This window comes from Pteropus medius, unplaced genomic scaffold (genome assembly GCF_902729225.1).
Source record: "Pteropus medius unplaced genomic scaffold, Ma_sr-lr_union100, whole genome shotgun sequence".
NCBI classification, from domain to species: Eukaryota; Metazoa; Chordata; class Mammalia; order Chiroptera; family Pteropodidae; genus Pteropus; species Pteropus medius.
Genome location: NW_024340696.1, coordinates 2,215,618 through 2,232,432, shown reverse-complemented (window position 1 = coordinate 2,232,432; position 16,815 = coordinate 2,215,618). Strand labels below are relative to the sequence as shown.

At 35.4% G+C, this 16,815-nt stretch overlaps 1 protein-coding gene across 5 annotated transcripts in view; it reads right to left on the bottom strand.

The window, feature by feature from the left end:
- Nucleotides 1–16,815, bottom strand: part of NELL1 (neural EGFL like 1) — a 719,285-nt gene that overhangs the window by 166,124 nt on the left and 536,346 nt on the right. For 3 of the 5 annotated variants that reach the window (XM_039865670.1, XM_039865651.1, XM_039865642.1), the window contains one exon: nucleotides 10,098–10,193. The exons of the other annotated variants lie outside the window; for them this stretch is intronic. In XM_039865670.1, the coding sequence (XP_039721604.1) occupies nucleotides 10,098–10,193 (96 nt within the window). The remainder of the gene's footprint in view (nucleotides 1–10,097; nucleotides 10,194–16,815) is intronic. 5 annotated transcript variants of the gene reach the window in all.

Here is a 16,815-nt window from a genome sequence, read left to right as displayed (position 1 = left end):
TATAGTTGTACAACAGGGAAAGGGAGATGAGTTAGACGGCTTTTATATTAATCTAGATTACAGATGAGGATGGCATGTGCAAGGGTGGTAGTGGGGGAAGCCATATGAAGTGTAGATTCTAGATATATTTTGAAGGCAAAGCAAAGACTTGGACGTGTGTTACAAAACAAAGAAGTCAAGGATGACTTTAATATCTCGATACAGAAACTGCGAAAGGACAGATTTTGCCCTCAACTGGAATACAGAAGACCATGGAGGAACAATTTGAGAGGAAGATGATCAGTATTCCAGATTATTGGAGACCCTCAATTTTCTATTATTTTAAATTGATATATTTGTGATCGATAGATATGTCTATATGTGTGTCACAGGCAGAGAGAAAATTACAAACAAAAGCTCAGAAATTTGGAAAAATAAGGTACATTTCTATGATCAGAAGTAGTTTAGAATGGGTTGGAATTTCAGATGCATGTGAAGGAGAAGGAGGAGATAAAGCTGCAAAGATAGACAGAGACCAATCACAGAGGTCTTTACATATCACGCCATGAGATTTGGACTTTACCTTGCAAGCACCAAAGAGGTACTGAAAGATTTTCTTAGTAAAATATTCTTTAATAGAATAATCTTCCAGAATTTCCTCTCATGGACTCAATCTACTAAGCTAAAATTGCTGCCACCCACAGATAACTTTGAGAGCTCTTTAAACTGGGGAATGCTTTAAAACCACATTAGCCCACCAAGCCAGAAACTGTTTATCTTATCAACCACTATCAAAATGAATGAAAAGATCTTGATGTTTGATTCATCATATTTTGGACCCAAGTGAACATTTTCAGGCAACTGCCTTTTCTAATCAGTGAATCCTATTAGGGGAGAATGACGCGAATCGCCAGAGTTATACTCCTTCTCCTTCAGTCTATGGGCTTCAATTAGCCTTTTTCCACATGATTTGCAGTGCAGTACATGTTCTTGGATACAAAGAATTCTTGGATATTAGTTACTAGGGAAAGTTTGTAATTTCTAGGCCCCAGTTAGTCATATTTTCACAGAAATCTGGATTTCCTTTCTGTTTAGCCATCGTGCTTCAAGTGACAGTGGTGTCTGTATTCCCCAGGGCATAAAATTAAAAATGACTGTATGAACCAAACTCCTGACTTTCACAGTTCAATGGTATGAGCTTGCCTAGTGTGGAGCAAGAACTGCTTGCCATTTAAATAGTCAGGAATTATTTTCTGCATTGCTAACTAGACAAGGTAATCCCTCATAGCTCTCATTTGTTTGATGGGGAACACCAATTTACTAAAAAAGGTTAGTTCCCTTCACTTTGCCTTCTGGAAAGTCATGCTGACAAAATTACTGGAAATACACAAAATTTCTATACTATTCTTATTGATGGCATTCTTATTAATGGTATTACTTTCCTCCATTCTCAATATGATATAATTTCACTTAGATGTCTTTTAAATAAGATTTGAATTGGAGTTATTAAAACTAGTGAACTACAAAACGAAAAGACTGGACCATGTGAATTTTAAGGTCCTTGCCTATACTCATTCATTTATCAAACATTTATTGAACTCAAATGTAATAGGATATTAAAACTGGATTTTTCCCATCAGAGTTTCGGTAGATGACAACATGTTAAAAACTCCCACATTCCACAGCTGGCTGCTAGACTACCTTTACAACACTTTCAAACATCAGTTGTGCTTACTTTACCGTTAACCACCTGCTAGCTCTGTAAACAAGGGCCTAGAAATTCAGCAAAGGATGTTTGATGAGGTCAAAAATGAGAACTTTATTAGAGAAAGCTCTTTGGCATGCTGCCAGATCCCTGTCACCTTTTACGGGGAAAGAAAGGGAAGAACTTCCTCTGTAAATTCATCTGAAAATAACAGACTTCAGACACACTTAGAAATGTCCCCTGGATGACAAGGGACATAGCAACTGGTATTTGACTTATGCCTTAGAAGTCCAAAGGTCAATGCCTAGGTCTGGGGTTCCTTTACTCACATAACAGAGGAGAAAAATAAAAACACATTAAGAGAGGGCTGTACTTAGAGTGATTGAGTGAGAAAGTATCTGTTTATAGGGATTCTACAAAAGAGAGAGTCAGGGAGGTACCCTAATCATATGGAAATCTTGCAGGGCATAGGAGCTATGAAAGAGAAATGGACTTTCACAAGTTCAGAGCTACAGAAGGATGAAAGGATAAAAAGGAAATTAATTTGGAAGGTCCTAGCGATCGAAAACCCTCACCAAAGCACGTCATAAAGGAAGAATCAGCAACTACACATCTCCCATCCAGAAGGTTTCAATGCTAGACGACCACTGTACCAGTTATATGATTCCTTTTTTTCTTCCCATAAAATTCTCTCACCCTGGGTAAGATTCATGACACCTGTGAATTTTAAAATATGAAACTGAAAAGGAATAAGGAAAACTGTCCATATCTTCTGCTCATTGTAGAATTCTCAGATTGTGGCAAGGCTGACGAGTGGAAAGGTAAAAAGGCTTTGTTTAGCTTTAATACAATATTGAATTAATTACATAAATGTAACTTTTTTGGGGATCCTAAAAAGTCCTCATTTGCACAAAGACCTGATAGGTCATAGTGAGATCAACATCCTTCCCGTGCTCTTTTCTGTACACGCAGTGTAGGTATAAAAACTGGAATAATGAGCATGTCATTTTTACTTTATCGGGGCCAGTGCTTATAGAGTGCTCACCAGATACCAGGACATTTTTTTAAAATTCTCTAATGGAAAGTACTGTTTTCATTCTCAATTTTTAACTCAAGAAACTGAGGCACAAAAATTTTAAGTAACTTCCCAAGATCTTAAAGCTGGTCCTCAAAATTGGAAGTCTGCTTCCAGAATTCATGTTCCTTACCAAACACTGTATCTCCCGCTTCACTAAGTAGTCTTCTTGCATAGGTTTTAAAGGTTCCATAGAATGGTTACACATAATTCATTTCATTAATTCTCTATTGTTCTAAATAGAGGTTGCTTCTGATATATTATTATTTAAAATGCCATCTTTTAAAGAGTCTAAGTGTATCATCAAACCTCATTTACGTGCCCATCTCTGATTACTCTTTCAGGGTAAAGTCCTAGGAATGCTTGGGTGCGTATGGACAACTTTTAAGTTTTTCTTGGATGATTAATCCCATTTTACATAGAAAATCTGATTCTGCCCCACGTCATATAGCTCGTAAATAGTAGAATCCAGGAATATATGCCAGGTTCCCTGATGCTAAATTAAGAATAGAATGTTTGTGTTTCTTAAATGAATTTGAGGAATTAATGAAGGGCTAAGGAAATATTTGCAGAAGGACAAGTGTGGTAGCCTTTTCAATGAGGCCTCAGATAAGCCTATGTACTAAGCTGCCTATGCTATCGGTAATACAGTGAGAACTTGGGGTTAAATCTTTAATTTCAACTCCAAGAATTGGGAAAATAAAGAAGAGCAAAAAAAAAAAAAAAAATCCTTCCCAAGAACCACACGTAAGTTATTAATGTCAGTATTTTAGGTTCTGAATTAACTCTTTTCCCTGAGCAAACTGAGCAAAAACACTGCTGCATAAATTAATATGTATTAGCTTGATACAAAATTATATAACATGTTTATGGGAACAGAGAGAATATGAATTAGCAAAGATGACGCGAATATAAACAGTTTACATCTGAATGGTATTGTGAGAGGCTGTGAGGGCTGGTAGTAAAAATACAGAGATTTCAGTAGTGAAAGATGGATATACTGCATGGCTCCACCATTTACCTACTGACTGTCCACAGAAAAGTAGAATATTATTTCCGAGTCTCAATTTTATTACCCAGTAAACTGAGGATAGAATTGACAATATATGATTTCTAGAAACCTACTGCGTGCCAGGCACTCTACCAAGTGATTTAAATAGACTATTTCATTTAATCTCACTGAGATAGGTAATGTCGATATTCTAGTAGAAAACTGAAGTTAGAAACATTACATATATCCGATCCAAAATCACAGATTCTGGCAAATAGTGAACCCCAACTTAAATTGAGCTAGTATAGCTTCAGAGACTATGTTCTTAATCCTTACTTTTTTATCCCTTCCTGCCTTAGGCACATGAAAGACGTAGAAAGGAAGACATAAAACAATGTACATAATCAAGTAGGAAATTATGGCTCATGACTCACAGAACATAATTTATTTGACCTCCCATATAATCTGTTAGGTTTAAGTTGCCTTGTACACAGGTGATGTGATCAAGAGGCAACAGATATTGGAAGGTATATGAAATTTATACGTGGGTTAGAACCCCAGTCATACATGGGTTAGAACCCCAACTTCACTATTGTTTGGCTGGGTAACAATTATACACGTCCTTATATGTACTCAACAGGGTGAAACTAGCTGCCTCATGAGAAATAACAAACGCAAAAGTTTAGAACTCATAATAGCTAGATACTAAGATAATACAGGTTTCAGTGCAAAGAGGCTAATTAATTCACGGTGGCACATCTAATATCAGATCAGACTAGTACTCTTTTCACTCTTCCAGGCTGCATCTTTAATTTATCCAAAATCCTTGTTTCTGAACAAAGGAATCATTCCCTACAGTTATACTGAAATGACTTGAAAACTTGCTCTGTATCAAGATGAGAATAAAAAATGGCTTGAGATAGTTTTCCATATGTCTGAAACCTGGCAAAATGGTGATCCTGGCAGTGTCAAGTTTAGGGTTTTGAAATAGCTCCAAGTTGCTCTGAGAGTTAAGTGGCAACTCCACAGGGAAATGCATTGGGTCTTTAGCACAATTTCTCCATCACAGCCGAAAGAAGAAAGTTGTGTGGGTGGAACTGAGGAGAGGAAGGGGATCCTGAACAAGGTACGCTAGGTTTGGCAACTGAACTCAAGGTTTAGCTGCTCTAAAGATGGATGTTCTTGTGTTAGTGAATTTGGGCTCCTCTCATGCTCTACTGCAGTGTGTCTCCACTGCCATTCTCTATTTCTGCAAAGATCCAGTGCAGATAATAGCTCCTCAAATTCATACTCACCAACTTTAATAAAACATAAAGAGAGCACCTGTGTTCATTCTTTTTTGGTGGGTTCAACTGGATGGGCAATGCAGAGAAATCTCAAATCCTCTTATTTCCCTTTTTAAATGATGCCACAAAAGTACTGCTTACTCTTTTCTGGGTATCCATTAGCTGCTTAACAACAGCAGCAAGGTTAATAATAGAATCTGCCATTTATATGTGCCAGACAACCAGAGAAAGCTCATGTTGAGAAAAGTTATATAAATCTCCAAACTGCTAAGAAGTTGAAGAGGCACATTTGCAACTCATCCTCTTCCCAGATGCTTTCCCCACAGTCCTGTGATAGCTGGAGAGAAAACAAAAAATATCCTCTTCTCCATGAACAGAATGGAGTTATTATCCATGTTCTTAAAGGCTCTTAAAATTTTTCCCTGAAACAGGGACAGGCTAAGCAACTACAAATAGATGAATGCCAGCAGAGCTCTCTTGAAATTCGGGCAAGATTTAAAATTTGGAAGAATATAGACATCTTTGTTTCTGACCATCTTTTTTTACCTGGTGGATGAATAATATACTCAGGGCAAACTATTACCCTCTGTCTACATATTTGCAAGTCCCTGAGGCACAGTGAAAAGGATAGAATAAATTATCCTGCGAAAAGTCATTTCCCTTTAGGAAAGGTTAAAAGATTCCCAGTAACTTGGAAAAATGAAGTTCTTTTCATGACATTCATGTTCTCTTTAAGCTTAAAAAAATCATTTCTTATTACAAACATGACTTATATTGTAGAAAATTAGAAAATTCAGATAACCAAAACATAAAAAATAATTACTAGAAATTATATCGTGAATGGATAATGTTGTTAAACTTGTGGTTATTTATTGATTTCCCTGAATATTCTCGATCAGATACTTAACATTCTTTGGAAGGGCTGTGAGAGGTTCAATGGTTATGTGTGTCTCTTGAATAATATGTAGAATAAGTGAACCCATTTCTGAAACAACTATGGAAAAAAGTCAAGGTTTATTATTTTTATAACATCAGCATGTTTTTTAAATTATTTTACATTGCACTATGGTCTAGTCTACAGCTTGACTAATCTTGTCCAACTCACTGTCTGATTCACAAGGCACTGGTTATGGGTACCTGATGTCTAAATAATTGCATTTATACAATTTATAATTTGTGTAATATACAAGTAGGAAAATTCAATAAAATTAGCCATCTTGTCTATATCATCACAAATAACCATCCTGACACATATTTTAAGACTTTTAAAAATGGTACTTCTAGACCTGACATTGTTGACAGGGTGATTCTGCCTCCCAGGGAATATCTGGCAATGTCAGGAGACATTTTTGATGGTCATGACTCAGGGTGGCAATGCTACTATTAGTGGGTAGAGTCCAGTGATGCTGCTAAGCATCCCACAATGTACAGGACAGCTCTCTGCAACAAAGAATTATCCATTCCCAAAAGTCAAAAGTGCCAAGGTTAAGAAACCCCCAACTGGAATAGTTTAATACATTATATTTCATCTCTATTTATTGTTGCTTACAAATATGCTTAATGCCAAGTAGAAAAGTTAGTCTTAATCACTTCTCAGAGGAGGATGTTCTGCTGCATTACGGTAGGTAAGATGTTTCTGGATTTAGTGAAGCTCTTTGGTTTTACATTTGAAAAGTCTCTAGGAGGATTTCTTGTTATTTCGTCTCGACTTGTAGTTGGCTACATTACGTCAGTGTGGTACGATATGCTTCTAATTCTCCTAGGTTAAGAAGAGAGCTTTCACCAGTAGCCCTCTTCTATCCTAAGTAGCAAAAACTATACTTCATATTGATTCCTTACTTATCTTTCTCTTTATACATCTAAATGTTAAATGTGAAACCAAATCAAAACCAAGGGCACAGAGAAAGGACAAAGGGTAAGAGGAGAACCAACATAATATGTCCAGAAACCAAAAGAAGTAAAATGTTTGCTTATCTTGAGTGGGGTTGTGAAAAGTTTAACTTTACTAAAATCTCATCAATGTAAAACAAATGCATAGCTGTTCATCTTTATTTTACATATACCAAAAACACGAGGGATTTTTAACTCCATTAAATTCTAGATAGCCATTTTCTTTAACAGATTATTTTAATAATTTAACTAAGTGTACTTGAATTCTCAAAGGCTGAATACCACGAGCAATGAATAAAACCAGTAACTCAGGGGGCCAAGGGCAATATTTTTCAGACTAAATATAAGTGGAGTCTACATAGCTCAAAGGGGACCATTTAGTTAGTCCTGAAATTAAAACAAACCAAATAGAAGATTTAATGTAATCATATCATAGACATTCATGATGCATTTGCATTTTTTCTTTTACCCTAAATCTCAAGGCATGCAGCTTCACTATTCAGTGACAAATAGAATTACTTAATGCTTATAGCTCATGATCGACATGACAAAATAATTCAGATAAGACATGACATAGGTTTTTAGTATTTGTTCCATAACTCATCTAGAGTCCTTGCACACAATGAATTGGAAAAGATGTACTTTAACCTATTCACAAAAAAAAATTTTTATAGAATTAGAATATTGGTCTATATTAAATGAAATGGCTTTGTTAACAATAGAAGATAGCATCATATGCAAAGAAAACCTGTTTTATTTTACTGTTTTTGTACCTTGTAATAACTGCAAGAATTCAAGAATATGTAATAATAAATCTCAGTTTTAAAAGTTATATAGGAAACTACGGCCTGCCTATCTCTATTTTACTTTTGCCTCTGGTCTTGATTTTCTCCTTTATTTCTGCTTTATTTGTTCCACATTACAGACTAGAATGTAAGCACAAATTCAACCAACCACTTACTGAGCAGAGAAGAGGATAGAAGTCAAATCTTGAAGCCATCAGACATCATAACTAATTTTTCCTAGGCTGCCACTGACTTAGACCCAGGTCTAAAATCATTGCTCTTCCCTAATTCTTTATAATACAAAATATAATATAAAAAGGATAAGAATTTTAGAGTATAATATAATAATTTATAATATATAATATAATATAAAATATAACATAAAAAGGATAAGAATTTTAGAGTAGATGTTCTGGTTAAATATCATAATAATAATATAATACTGATTTATAACAAGCAACCTGTGGTGCTTGGTGAAAGTGAAGGTTTATGAACCGTCCCACAGGTAAGAGGTGGTGTCCCAGGAATCTGGATTTTAACAGGAAGTCTATGTATTATCCTTGAGAAATACATGCAATGGTTTATAATGCAGGCTTTGTGGAATTCAACGTGAATTTATTCTCAGTTCTAATACTGACTCTGTAGCATTGCAAAAGTTACTTAACCTAGCTAACCTTTATTTTGCCATCTATAAAACAGGAGTGATATTATCTATTTATTTTCTTTATTCTTAATATTAAAATACTCATTTTAAAGATCTGATACATAATTAGTACATAATAAATGGCATATCATTACCAGTAGTATCCATCATCATCAACATTATCATTGTTACCATTCTATCCCCATTAATTTCTGTGTACATATTTTAGGGAAACATGGCAATTCTATAGAAAATAATGAGAAATTTTATAGCTTTAAATATATATATATATATATATATATATATATATATATATATATATATATATATATATATATATAATCTTTTTTCTTTTTAGAAAACCTAATTAAAATCAAATGCACTGCAATAAGGGCATGTGTGCTAAGTTACCATTAAGATTCTTTACTTTCGGCAAAAATTCTCAAGCTCCATGTGGTAATTCTCTCATTCTGCTCACAGGCAGTTCTTGGCTCTTTTACATGTCTTTTTTTAAGAACAAACCAATTAATTATTATTTAATAAATGTAATTTGATTCATTGACAATGTCTTAAAATATGGAAAATAATGGTGCACATATTACTTGATTTCCTTGTTGAATAATTTATATAGTTAAATTCTGATGTTTTTGAAAGGATCAGGACACCTTATAAGTATACAGCAGTACAATGTAATATGTTAGACAAGTAGGGGTATAATAGACTTATTTAAAAAATTATTATTTAAATTTTTAAATCATTTCTTCAATTAAAAAATAAATAAATTAATTTAAAAATTTTTTAAATTATTATCTAAATTCAGAAACCTTTAAACATAAAGGAAAGGAAATGAGAGCTTTGCTCAGATCTCTGGCATTGGATAAAAAATTTCTCTCTTTCATAGATAATAAGGATAATGATTACAGCATCATATTTCCATATTTTTATGCTGTACTACGAGGTGTCAAGTGTGATATTCCAGACTCGGAAAAGCACAGTAAAGTGATTTTAGCCCAATAAAACTCATGAGCAAATATACAGAAATATTCAATTTTATGTGGTTTAGACCTTTTGCTATCGTTGATATCACTGGCATATAGACATTGAATGTAATTTTTAGTTACATACACATAGGACTTCTTCAATTAATAATAGAGCTGATTTCACCAAATAATGCCAATGATAAATACTACATTTACTGCAAATAGAAAGGTGCACCTAATGGAATCTTACAAATATTAATTGGCTTATATCAGGTCTATGAATGCTAATGTTCCTAATAAACCAATATTAGAATAGAATCCCAAGTACACCAATAAACCCGCTGCTGAAGTTAATGTGCTTTTATACAAGGATCCCGTGGTTCTAATTTAGATTCTGTTGACACAGCAGATTATTATAACTCTAACAGTCATGTGTGATGCTACCCCCAATAGATAATAATTGAGGCAGGTCAGTTTGTCAGGCTTTATCTCTAATTAACACTCAAAATGCGCACTTCAAACTATAGCAGAGAAAGATTCAACCTTGCTAATTTGGAGATGTTGAAGGGAGCAAATGAAGCTCTATTTTCAGAGGGAGGACACCTATTAGGCAGCAATCAAAAGGTGACAATTTGGGGAGTCTCATCCAACACTGAAACATAATGTCTCAAATCAACCCAAAGTACTATTCTCCTACAGAAAGAGTCTCCATTCTCTTTGAAATTCTCTCTTTCTCTCCCTCCACCAAAAAGGGGTAGGTTACCTTTCTCGCAGTGGCTTCCTGTGAATCCAGAAGGGCAGACGCATTTGTTAGGTGCCACACATGTTCCACCATATCTGCAGCCCTCTTCGCAGAATGCTGTTGCAAAAGAATGAGGGATTTCTCTTAGATAAAACTGCAATAAGAAAACTCATGGCAAAAAGCATGAGCATGAAAATGATTCTTCGTTGCATAAAGAATACATATCTGTTTTGACATATTTAAAAATTTTGGTATGAAAATAAATGGAATAACACCTGCTTTACCAGTTTATATGAAACCAATTGAAATAATTTAAAATATTTAGCACATGGCTGGCATGTACTAAAAGGTAACTAGTATGAATAGCTATTACTGTTGCTATTATTATTGTTGTTATTGTTGTTGATATATTTGAAATAAAACAGGATACATTGAATAACTAGAAAGGCTAGGATTGGGATAAAGTAAAACTATTTTAAATACTATTTTGTAACTATTTTTCTCTAAATATCTTTTGTTACAATAAAGACTTTTTAACATTATAAAGATTTGGGTATATATAATTTTGGATAACATAATAAATGTAAATAACCACTTATTTTTGAATACTTAAGATGTTTCCAATATTTCTGTAATAAAAACAATGCCTTGTCCACATAGCTAGAATTTTAGCACGCCCTAAATTATTCCTTGAAGAAAAATGCCTCAATGTTTCAGGGATCCTGGGGTTTAAGTCTTTTCATAAGCATTGCAAACTTATCACGACTCCATCTCAGTGCTACCCTGCTAGGCTTCCCGTAACGGATTAGCTTCCCTCATTACAAACTCAAATAGCATAACACTGCTTCATGCACCTTTCCTTTGCAGTATTAAATATAATTGTTTAATTATCTTTTCTTGTTCCATCTATTGGACTGTAAGGCTCATAAGGACAGGTACCATGCTTCTTTTTGTCCTCCATTGTACCACAGCCTTAGTATCTGAGTGCATAGTAGATGCTTAAAATATATTTTCTGATATATTCTTATATTATATCAACTTATATTCTTCAGGTCCTTCTGTTAGAAAAACTCTTCCTCTAACAATTTGGCAACACTTCCATCCAGAATAATTTATTATCAAACCTTGGGAATAACCAATAATTTGGTGTACTAACACTGTGAAATTTCTCATTAATGAAGAAGATTGTAACTTGTTAACCCAGAGTTTCTTTTATTCACATGAGAACTAAGTGAGAATTTTTTTCTTATTTATAGTTAGAAAATGTCACCCTGGAAAAATGTCATGGTTCTATTTTGCCATCATTACATAAATAATATGGGTCGAACTTTAAAAGGCCACATAACATCTTTAGATAGTTAAATGCTAGTTCAACTACATAGAAATTCTCACAATATTGTCATTTTCCACATCATTTAATATCCATTGTATGATTTAACATTTTGTAGCTTAGCAATTAATTGTGAATTCCTCTGCTCTTGCTAGAGGACAGACAGTGTGTACCTTGGTATTTGAATGCCATTTTCTCTTTCTAGCATTGTAGTACCATGAGCCTATGCAAAAACAAAAATATTTAGACAATATCTGCCCTTGTACACTCATCACGAAAACCAAAATATAAATAAATATGTGTATACAAAATTTCTTGTCTCAAAAATCACACTTTGTGGGCTCTGGTGACTGATATTTCAAGTAAGATGTTTAAGGTGTAGCTCCACATCAAAGCTAATAAAAGAACGGTTAAAGTGTTTTTGCAAACTAAAAATAACAGATGGAAAGCTGATAAGGAAAGTTTCGAGTGGCACCTAAGGATGGCAGGGGCTGGAAGCACCTAGATTTGGTGACCTTAGTAGTCAAAAACTTGAAATCACAGTTCCTTTGCAAACTCAGGAAAATTCAGGCATCATGAGTATGTTGCTTCCTTGTCAACCACTTTCCAGATTCCGAAGTATGGCTTGAACAGATTGTAGATACACTATGAGATCACAAACCTGCGTCTGTCCTTATAGTGCCATTTGTTACTAACTTATTACCCAGGGGGAGATGTTAGATTAGGTCAACTCTAAAATGGTATGATTTCTATTTTTGAAAGGACTCTTTCCACTGTGCCAGAAAATAAAATCATAAAATTCAAAATTGAGGGACAGTTAATCCATAGAAAAACTAATTTTTTTAATTCAAAACTTCTTAGCATATAAAATGAAACTTGAATGGTAAAGGGAACAAAATAAGAAGGTAGATTTGTACACGCCAGGTTTATGGATGTCCAATATCATCAACATGTGCTCAACTTGACAAAAATAATTGTGCACTAATAAAGAGTAACAGCCCTTCAATTTCTATATACTTTGTATGATCCTCTCAGAGTTTTTACTGTCATATATTTAGTTCCAAGGGACACCTTGTATCCTGCAAAAATAAAGAAACACAGAAGTTTCAGCACCATCTGTTAGAAGAAAGTCCTTTTCTTCCCTCCTAGTTTCCCTGAGGAAGCATTTTGCTTAAGGTCATTCCTGACCTCTCTTTGCCAGCTTTGTTCATTATGGCTCTGGGAAGGTAGAGGAATTTATTCCATTCTCAAATTTGGAAAAATGTATATATACCAGGATGATGCTTCTTAGATGAAAGAAGCAGGAAGATGGACTGGGAAGGACCTTCCTTCTAGGAAGGACCAATTACCTAGAAATAAGTAATTGTTACATTTCTAGTTATTTGGGATAGTGAGTTACTAGGTGTGAATTAAGTTGTAAAATAACTATCAAGATATCTAAATAAATAAAAGCTGGTCACCACAGACCAACAGTTACAAAGTGTCATGAACCAAAGATTATAACTAATATGATTATCTGCACCTAAAATCCAAAGGGGGGAGAATATTTAAACTGTGGTCACACTCAGCAACACTCCATGCCTACCCCACTTCTTTCTTGGGAATGAGCCACCTTCAGACGGCATCAATTTTCCTACTTTCCTGATGACACCTTCCCTCCTGGGACTCGGTGGAAAGTCAGCCTTATTCCGTGTTCACTATTAGCAAACTAGCTTGACTTACAGACTTAAAGTCCTGTTTTCCAATCCAGTTCTGTCGATAATAAAGGTGATATCATCGCCTCCATGTTAGCATTGTGGTTTATTCCACGCCTTGTTTACAACATATTTACCAAAGGCCCCCTCAAACATTTTAGTTGTTACAAGATGGAATGTGGGGTCAGTGTTTTACTGGCATTTGGTGGGCAGAGGACAGGGATGCATAAGGTAGTCCTGCATAACAAAGAAATATCTGACCCAAAATGTCAACAGCACTGAGGTTGAGAAACTCTGCCCCAACTTTACACAATTGAGTCTACTAGGTATCTCCAGGGGCAAAATCATTTTATTTTAATCCCCCTTTCCATATCCCCCAACCTATCCTCCCCCCCAGAAAAAGTTTTAAATATAGAAAAAGGTAAGAGTAAAAATCATCCAGATGGTTAGTTTGATATATAAAACCAAATATCCAAAAGTCTACAATTATCACTCTTCATATCATCATTCTGGTCTCAAGCACGCAGAATGCTGTATAATTTAATTATTGGCTCCCAAATCAGCTTTGACACTGTCACTTATCACTTACTATATGTGTGTGCATGTACAGTTCTAATAGCCTTTTCCAATCTCCTTTTCAACAGTAATAATAGGAACAATAGTAACGGTAGTTTCCATTTATTGAAGACCTATTTATTGAAGTGTTGTATAAACAGAATATTCCATTTCATCCTTGCAGTAACTCTGTGCTTTTTGGTCATATTGTGCTCATTGTTGGAAGAGAAAGCTAGCTTGGAGAAGTTAAGTTATGTAAGGTCACTCCACTAAGTGATATCCTGGGTTTCAAACTCAGAGTCTTAATCACATCACTAAACCATCTCCATCTAGGGCCACCTACCGTGTGCAGGCAATGTGCTGGGTGCTGAGAAGTCTACAACGAGACATGAAATTGTCCTTATCCTCAAGAAGCTCACAATTGAGTAGCAGAGAGTGGCATGTATAAAACCAAGCATAATAAAATGTGATAAATGCTATTGTAGCATTATGAGTAAAGTGCTGAGAGAATATGGAGGAGAACATGATTAACTGTGCCTGGTGAACTGAGGCAAAGCTTTGCAACAACGCAGGCATTTGAGTTAGGCCTGGAGGAATGAATAGGATTTTTGCCAGGTACAAAAAAAGAAACAGTTCAGGTCAAGGTTTTGTCTGCAGAAAAGTACTGACTAGAACAGGAAAATGAACAGGTGTTTATAACACACATCAAGGTTAGAGAGTGAACATTAGGATAGCATGCAGCAAGCCATGCAGGGAAGCACGAGTATTTTAGAATCTGTGAACAATCCTCTCCATTTTCCCGTCTCTCATCCACTTCCCAGATTTCAGATTTGTTAATTGTCTTAAGGCACAATAGTGTATGGTCTCGATATCTGCATATAGACTTTTCTTTTGTTCTGTCCATTATTCTAGTTGAAGTCATGCTTTGCTAATCTTTACTACAGTAAATAGTAAGAAAAAAATTTTAAATCAGAAACCCTCACATACACACAGACAACCAGAAATATAAAATTTACTTAGTATTGTGTAATGCATTCCGATATTTTCCATTGTATTGCCTTTCATTGTACTATCTTCCATTGTATTGCATTGCATTATATTGTATTGTAATGTATTGTATCATATTGCATTCCATACCATTTATAGAATGCGACTATGATCCAATTACTTGCTTTCACAACCCACTAAACCTACAGTCTAAACTATACACTCATTTCACACATTCTCGGTAATTGCCATAGGCTTCTAGTCCATAGCACACTGATAGGATGGGGGCATAGACTCACTTTAGATTAATCTTGACATCTTCAAATAGAGATGTTGTTCTTAACTCTAGAAAGGCTGATATGATAAGAAAATGTCTACAGGGGCTATTTTCTATGGATGTAGTGGAAGCAGAGATCATATAGCCTGCAAAGTTGAAATATGTTATCTAGGTAGGCCTTTATAAATAATCTCTATTACAGAAAATGAACTAGATGGGAGTGGCATAGCTTGTGGAGACAGCTAATGCATCTTTTTTTTTTTTGCATTATTTTTGGCCTACATGTATGCTATTCCAACTGTGAGATTCTTAAGACCAGGGTTATGTTTTTTAGAACTCTACATTCTTCTATATAATCCTGAATACTGGTTATACTAAACATATATTTGTTGATAGAGTAAATTAATTTTATAGAGAAAATAAAAAGTTTGAGAAGACAGTCCTGTGTATAAACTATTATCATGAAATCTGAGATAAATAGATGACACGTAGTTATCAAATCAGATCAATTCGGCTTTAAAAATTTATCAAGCCTCTACTATGTGCTAGATACTAGATACTCTAATAACACATAGCCCTGTTTTCCAGGAATGAGGGACCAATACAGTGGTTCTTCTTGAAGGCAATTTCCTCCCAGAGAATATATGACAATATCTAGAGTCACAGCTGTGGGAGTTCTACTGGTGGCTCTACTACTAGGTAGAGACCAAGGATGCAGCTAAACATGCACAGGACAGCCCCATGGAAAGAATTATTCAACTCAAAATTTCCACAGTGCCAATGCTGAGAAAAGACAGACAATCTTTTATTTAGTCATACAATAAACATTTATTTAGCAGCCTCTGTATCAAGGTTATTCTGAGAACCAAGGCTCACACAGCACAGCTAAAAATATTTTAATATATGGGTAATGTATTCTACCTGGAAGATAAAGAATAACAAAATAAATGTGTAAGTGATATAGCAAGCTAGATGACAACAAGCAACATGGTCAAAAGCAGAGTAGGAGGACAAGGACTTGCCCAGTGGGGAAGGTTATAATTAAGCAGGATGATCACAAAAGGCCTCACTGAGAAAGTTTGAGTAAACACCAAAAGAGGAGACTGAGTGAGTCACACAGTAATCAAACAGAAGAGTGTTCCAGGCAGAGGTTAAAGTGAGTGCAAAGTCCCTGAGAAGTGGAGGGCAGATCATGTAGTGCCTTACGGATCCTAGCAATACTGCCTGTACAAGGCTGAGAGTAAGTCCAGAGAGAAGGAAAGGACTTTTCTGCCTGGAAGGTCAAGAGTAGCTCTACAGAAGGGCTAAAGCCTGAGCTGAATCAGTACAATAACCAGGCAGATTGAGGCCAAGGATGCTGGAGCCAGGGAGCAGGAACAGCTTGTGCAAAGGTGTAGAGGCATGGAGCACTACTGGGTAGAACTGACTGCGGCTTCGGCTTGCTAGAAGGTATGCTGTGAGGAAGGAGGAGCAGTGACTATAGCTGGTATTTTACAAACCCAGGCTTTGGGCTATTTCACAAAAGAGCCACTCGTGCTCTGCCTTTCTCGCCAGGAACCCACCAGTCTTATGAATGATTTAGGACCACCAATAGTGTTTTATTTTCCCGCAATTTCAATTTCATTCAGAATAAGAGTGGTGCCTTTTTTTCTAGGAAGACAGAGTTGAAATGTTGAATGTGAATCAGTTTATAGGAGTTTAAAATCTCTGCAATATATAAATGAAAGAATCACATTAAAGAAAGCAATTCAACAGGAAATTGCTAAGAACTTGGACTGAGGAATATTCAGCCCTGACTTTGTGTATGTACCTGGGCAGGATGGTGGTTAATCACTGACACACATCCACACAGCCCAGTGCCTGGATAATTCTCCCATAGAGAATTATGAGAGCGAT